We start from the raw sequence: 7,426 nt of genomic DNA on the forward strand, positions 1-7,426 counted from the left end.
AAGTTAACAATTTACATATACACAGTGAACTATGAATAATTCAAATTATTTATTCATAGTCTACCCCATACAATAGTTAGGATCTAGGAAACTCAAGTGCAAAAAATGAGTGTAAGTAACTGACAAATATATCATGAATTCTGAAGTGTTGTTTTCTACTCTTACTTGGTTACAAATTGGTGGTTTTAGTGGGTGATTTTTTTTTTGTTTGTTTTCTTTTGGAGGTTTTGTCGTTCCATAGGACAATCTTTTTGTGTTTGAGAAGGAACTTAAAGTTTTGTGGGTAGGAAGGAGAGAGGCTCTGGAAGTACTTGAGGAAGAGGAAGAATGTGATCAATATATAATTAAATTTAAAACATTTTTTTAAACAATAAAAAGAAAAAAGAAATACACACCAAAAGAAACAACGACCCTTAAAGAAAACCCATACACTATGATGTCATTGTTTAATTTTCTGACTAATTAAAAAAAAAAAGAAAAATGAGTATTTGGTTGTCTTTCTTCATGAAAGAATGAATTAGCTATTTGTGGGTTCTTTCCTTGGTATGGCAGCCACATGAACCAGCTGAACCTCTTAGTATAATATTGGTTACAGGTGATCTCTAAAGCCATATTCCTGGTTTCTGTGCTCCAGAAAGCCATGCAATGTAATATGTATTCTGATAGAACCTATACCACCATCAGTTTTTCCTTCTGCAATCTCTGCCTGAATGTCAATACACCCAAGCCATGCGATTTCTCAAAGATCATTTGAATTGGAATATTAATAAATCTCTGGTTATTGCTGGGCCCAGGGGGCCTTTAGAGACTGATACTCCAACCAAAGCCCATGCATGGAGAGGACCTAGACCCCCTGCCCAGAGGAAGCCCATTGGCTGCTCAGTTTCCAAGTGGGTTCCCTAGTAAGGGTGGGGGGGGGCAGAGGCTGTCTCTGACATGAACTCAGTGGCCGGCTCTTTGATCTCCTCCCCCTGGGTGGTGCAGCCTTGTCAGGCCACAGAGGAAGATGATGCAGCCAGCCCTGATGAGGTCTGATAGACTAAGGCCAGATAGAAGGGGAGGAGGTCCTCACCTATCAGTGGACTAGGGACAGGGCATAAGGGGAGAAGAGTGGGTGGGTGGGTCTGGGAGAAGATAAGGGAGAGGGCTGCAGCCAAGATACAAAGTGAATAAATTGTAATAAATAAATACCAAAAACTGTCTGGTTATCTTTTGTTTTTGTAATGCTTAGGTGGTATGTGGATATTATGAAACCCATATTTTGCATTTTGGGAAAGTGGAAATAAATCTGAAGTCCTCAACAATGGAATAATTTTGCTATTTAAAGTAGGAAAAGAGCCTCGCTCTCTTTCATAATGAATGAGACTAGCAACAGGGAGCCATGATCCAGGAAGGACTTGTCAACATCATATTAAGGCCAGTGTGATATTTTAGAGGAAGGAACTTTGGACTTAAATATTAAAACAAATAACCAGAGGATAATTCATATTTACCAATTAATTTCTTTTCTAAAGCATAAAATAATTAATATTCAGAATTGATTCACTCTTATAGCTAAATGAAATTGGCGTGATATGCCTTGACATATTTTACAAAGTATTTATTTTTGCAGTTTGTACAGTGCTACAGTAAATGTCATGGCCAGACATAATTTAATATAGTTAAAAGATGAGATGATTCATTGTTGGCTGTGAGTGAAGCATTTACTTGATAATCTGTTTATCTTCTGTTTTGAAATGAAGCCAATCAGATGACCTGTAGGACAAGCTGGCTGATTCAGGAAGTTGGCCTGTGGTTGCCTGGCAACAAGCTGCATCAGCTGAGATGCTGCTGAGAGGAAACAGGATAAAATATTCTCTCTTATTTGTAATCAGCCTTTATTTTTAACAAGACTAGTATTTTATTCTTTAACTCAGCATTCAGATACTGAAGTCTATTTAAATTTAGCAGTCAGAGGTAAGGAAATAAGCAGAAAGATGGTTGGTTAAGCCCCTCAGTTTTTCCCTTAGAATACATACCGTTCCACCAAGTAAAAGTAAATAAACTCTTCAAGATCATCTTCCATGAAAGCTGAAATGCATAGAATTTATACTACTTCTTCCAGAGGTTACATTAAAAAGTAAACAACTGGAACTGGCTATGACAACAGAATCTCTGACCACCATATCAAGCTGATTACAAGTTTCTCTGAGAGCTCTGCAATGCAGTTTTCATGAGTCATCGCCCAGGCCTGGATGGTGTGTGTGTGTGTGTGTGTGTGTGTGTGTGTGTGTGTGTGTGTGTGAGAGAGAGAGAGTGAGAGAGAGAGAGAGAGAGAGAGATACAACTTCCTTGAAGTCATCCATGTGCCTTTGTCAGTGACTGCTCATCAATCCCACTGTTGTTAATCCCCATCAACTCCTTGGACAGGCAAGGCAGCCTTCAGTTATCTTTTCGACTAGCATCAGGTTATGTCCTCACTAGCTGTTCATTGTGGCCTTCAAATGCTGTACAACTGTTCAGTGTCTGCTCTGGAGTGAAGAGACTTTAGCACTGTCCTCACAGCATGTGTAAAGACAACAGCTCTTAGTTTTTTCTATGAACCTGTATAGGAGTGAAACCAACCTACTTGTGGTATCCTAGCTACACTATTCTACCTTCATTTAACTCTTCTATGTATTCTCCCATGCAGTGTGTGTGTTCCTCCGAGTTACAGAGCTTCCCCTTCAAGAGATTTCGAAAAGGTCTCACAGTCATATTCACTGTGTGTGGCACTGGCTTATTCCTTCAATTTCCTGGGCTTTCCATTTCACCCCTTTCTAATCTGAGTAGCAATATCTTCTTCCTGTGGATACTGGAAGGATTTGGAGATATCTATTAATCTATTAAACAACAGTTGTAATGATGGCTCACAATACTAAAAGGTATTTGAGAGATTTTTATATTATCCCAGTCATTGTCAGCTATATTATCAAATCAGTTGTAATCTGAAAACGTTAAGCACTTAGCACAATATCTTCACAGGTGCATATTAAAGAACTATTCCATATGTTATTAAACTTTTTCCTTAGTTGACAGCATTGTTAATTCACAACATTAATTAAGTGTAATTTGTAAGAAATTAATCTCTTTTTTTCAGAGATATAGACACCCTAAAATTGTCCCAAGACAAAATAAATGAACATAGGCTAACTAAACAGTTCACGAACCAGTTTGCTCAGTCTTCAACTGAACTAATTCTCCCAGGAATCATTATCAGGTTTTGTCAAAGATTTAGTTATTTTATTATTGACAAATATTGTAAGAGGAACTGACTAATCAACCTCTACATCACACAGGTGAATGTGGAAAGAAATTACTGGGAGGAAGTTTTTAAACTAAATACTGAGAAATTTGGAAAAGCTTGCCTCACCTACAGCGAGAGGAGGCAGAACCTAGGCAACCTAGGCAACACCTCCTAATCCTTCCCAAACAGAAGCAGTTCCACCAACAAGGGTCAATGCTCAAATATATGAGCCTACAGGGCTTATTCTCATTCAAGTCACCACAAATATCCTTGTTTCTTCCTTGGATTCTGTTACTTTTGATTAAGAAATAATTCTCACCTCCAGAGCAGGTGGAGGCTCAGTTAGAAAAAATACTGCTTGGAGAGGAAATAAAATGAGCATAATAATTGAACCAATAATGATACATTCCTACTGGGTAGGAAGCCTGTCCAGTGATTTAGGCTGAGAGTAATGAAAGACACTGACAGCATAGTGTAGGGATAAAGGCATGGCAGATGATTCTTTAAGAGTACTTGAGCCAAGTCTAGTTTTACTGTCACTGGATACAGCAAAACAAACTATACTCTACCTAACAGGTGAAGACAAACGTAGAGCAGAATGAATGGTGAGGCCAGAGTCAGTATACCAAAAGACCTGTCTGTGATCAGTAGCAGTTTTTTGTTGTTGTTGTTTGTTTGTTTTTTCTGACCTGCTCCTTTCTGTCATAAGCTCTCTTGAGGGCTAACAGTGATTGGCTCATTGTCAATCAGGTGTTTCAAGAAAGCATTATTCCTGAAAACCCAACAGGGGTGTGTGTGTGTGTGTGTGTGTGTGTGTGTGTGTGTGTGTGTGTGTTTAAATTTTACCTTTGTTTACTCATTTATCCATATACTTGAGTAGATAAAAGTGTGGAGTTCAAAACTATGACCCAATAGGTAAAGTACTTGTTATCAATTATCAATAATTTTGAAGCAAGCTATATTTGAACTAAAGACCTGGTTACTGAATTATAAACCACACTGATTTGGTATTTGAGGACCTTATCTTTAAAGCCCTTACCATAGAAAAATTAAATAAGATGGTATAGGTGAAAAAGTTCATCTTAGTGTCTGAAGAATAATTAATGCTCTAAAGATATGAGTTAAGAATCTACAAAATAGGAGACAGGAAATGTTAGTAGGCAGAAAGCATAACTGCATTCCCAGTGCAAAGGAAGTTGCGATAAGGCCAGAATTGACACAGAAAGAAATAGAAGAAGGGTCAAAAGTATTTTCTATATTTAATGACAAAAAAAGAAACTTCACTTAGACAAGAAAACTTATTTCAGCTATTTTTTTTAATGAGGGTACAGATTACTTGCCCAGGAAAAGCATGGGCAATAAGAATAGTTATAGAATTAATTATGAGACATTGGTTACTGTTAACAGAACATGCTATAAATAAGTTTCTCTGTTGTGTGCTGTTTTGTTTAAGACAATGAAACCAGAGGTTAAAGATAAGGGATAATAATTTTTAAAAGTCCATTATAAACTCCAAAATCCATTTCTAAACATCTAAGCTAAAATGTGAAACACCCTTCTCAAGGATCTCTTCACTTCCTTGTTCCTCAGTGAATAGATTAAAGAGTTTAGCATGGGTGAGACAATATTATTTAATATTTGCACCACAGCCCCAAGCAGAGGGTTCGGTGTGCGCTGTAGGTAGATGATGATTACAGGTCCATAGGCACAGAGGATGGCAGTGAGGTGGGCACTGCAGGTGGAGAATGCTTTCTGCCTGCCCTCTGCTGAACGGATTCTCAGAATAGCAATCCCAATGTGTGCATAGGAGACACAAACACTGAAGAGAAGCATCAGAGCCAGAAAGCCAACATTGATGGAACCCACCTTCTGGGCCAGTGTGTTATCATTACAAGCCAGGGGTAAAACTGCAGGAATGTCACAGAAGAAATGATGTACATGATTGGGTCCACAGTAGGTTAACTGAAAGGTAAAGAATGTCAGAATGCTCGACTGAAGACATCCTATCACCCAGGATACTATGACCAAGCCCAGGCACACTCCAGGTTCCATGATGAGCATGTATCTCAGTGGGTGGCAGATGGCAACATAACGGTCATAGGCCATCACTGAGTAAAGGCAGCCTTCAGTAGAACCCAGGAAGTGATAGAAGAATAGTTGGGCTGCACAGCCTTTGTAAGAGATAGCTGGGCTCTGGCCAGAGAGATAGTGGAGCATCTTGGGGCAGGTTACTGATGGGAACAACATGTCAAAGATGGATAGAAGTCCCAAGAAGAAATACATAGGGGTGTGAAGGGTAGATGAAGAAACTATTGCTGCAAAGATGAGCAAATTTCCAAGCAAGGTGAAGAAGTAGATGAATAAGAACACAACAAAGAGTAGAGTTTCCAGTCCTTCGGTCTGGGGTATTCCCAGTAGAATAAATTCTTCCAGCAATGTGTGATTTCCCATGGCCCAGGAAGTCTGTTTTACATTATTCTAAACATAAAAATATGAATGTGGAGGTTAATAAAAGTATTGTGCTTCCTGTCATAAGTTTTCATTATTTTTTTTGTCCTTAGGAATAACAATGGGAATCATTTCAAGGTTATCTGTGTGCTATATAAGCGTAATATGAATATAGACTTCATATGTAAAGATATATTTCCTCTACAGCATGAATGAGAACAGAGCAAAAGCTTAACATGCCAAAATAACAGGTAAGCTAAGATGACAGAGTTCAAAGTACCAAGCAATGACATGATTTAGCTAATTCCCCTAATCCATCATTTAAAACATATAATGATAATCCAACCTGGAAGATTGTTCCTCCTCATACCTTTTGGAGAATTTTAAATCACTTGATAATATTAACTAGCATGCCAAGATATTCATCAAAGTTGAACTTAGGAACCTTCACCTCTAATTTGAAGGATGAGTCATCATAAAGAGCAATTTAAGGTATTTACAGTATTCCAATTAGACAAATATACATATATAGAGATCTGTGTATACATGTAGATAGATCCACACATGCATATATATGTATAGCCATATATTCCTCGGTTAGAACATTTTCTCCTATGACAATGTTCATTTACATAAAAATGAACTGACAGTAAAAATTTTCACTATTATTTTAGAGTTAAAATTCTTTAGAATTAAGCAGCCATGTTTCATTTTGTAGGTTTTATATTTTAACGGAGTTACATGCTATGTAAAGAAATGAATATTATATAAACATTGTACAATATATGACATTCATTTCTTTACATAATAACCATTATATATTGAATTTTGACTGACTAAAACATTGAAACAAATCAAACCTGGACTTCTTGGATGCTTAATATTTGCAAAGGTTTTATTGACCAAAATTTTGAGGTAAATATGTTTTACCTTATCCAATGTTCTCAATAGATATTAGCACATACCTGGATATTACTAAAACTGGAAGAATGTTCCACAGCAGACATACAGAGGTATTCTTTTGCTGCATACATCCTCATGCATTGTGATTTGCATATGTCCATGCCATATTTTGCTTTGTTTCATTTGAATGAAAATAAGCAACTGAGTTTGCTAAGAACCCAAAAGTACCTCTGGGTGAGTGTGATAAGAAGTCTTGAAATACTTGCATTTCAAGGTTCTTGGAACTCAACCATGAGCAGACCATGTTTCACATAGCATTTTTATTTTGTCCATTTTCTTGGGATTCAAATTGTACAGAAATCATTCAGTCAACATTTCTCTGATGTCTGATGTTGAATTCATAGTCCTTTTCTCTAATCTCTTAAAATTGGTAATTCCTGTGTTAAAAAAAAATACCTTCTAAAACAGTGGAAGTGATAAGTCATTACCATCAATGTCCAAACATGATGTTCTAGAGCGAAAGAGTCCAGAAAATACTAAGTTCAATGTCCCTAAAATAAAGACTGTGATTTATAATCTAAATCTAATCTAGCATAGAGTGTATTAAAGAGCTGGAATTAAAACATCTGTTCCGTGGATGCATCCCTGAATGACAGGTTGGAAATTACTTTATGAACATAATTGAACTATGTGCTCCAAGAAGAGACCATGTCATTGATAGTTATTACTCTATCTCTATAACATCATATTTGAGATGTTCCATATTTGTGTTGAATCAAATTGAAAGTTCAAAAATGATTACTTTCAACC

At 37.0% G+C, this 7,426-nt stretch overlaps 1 protein-coding gene across 1 annotated transcript; it reads right to left on the reverse strand.

Moving 5' to 3' along the window:
- Positions 1-4,798: 4,798 nt before the first annotated feature.
- LOC129687723 (olfactory receptor 148-like) lies at positions 4,799-5,716 on the reverse strand. Its single transcript, XM_055622278.1, has one exon. It carries the CDS (start codon positions 5,714-5,716, stop codon positions 4,799-4,801), a length of 918 nt encoding a protein of 305 aa, XP_055478253.1.
- Positions 5,717-7,426: the final 1,710 nt, after the last annotated feature.

This window comes from Psammomys obesus, unplaced genomic scaffold, assembly GCF_907164565.1.
Source record: "Psammomys obesus unplaced genomic scaffold, mPsaObe1.curated_primary_1811, whole genome shotgun sequence".
Classification (NCBI taxonomy): domain Eukaryota; kingdom Metazoa; phylum Chordata; class Mammalia; order Rodentia; family Muridae; genus Psammomys; species Psammomys obesus.

Coding starts and splice junctions, on each gene's coding strand:
- LOC129687723 (XM_055622278.1), bottom strand. CDS start 5,716: ATGGGAAATCACACATTGCTGGAAGAATTTATTCTACTGGGAATACCC.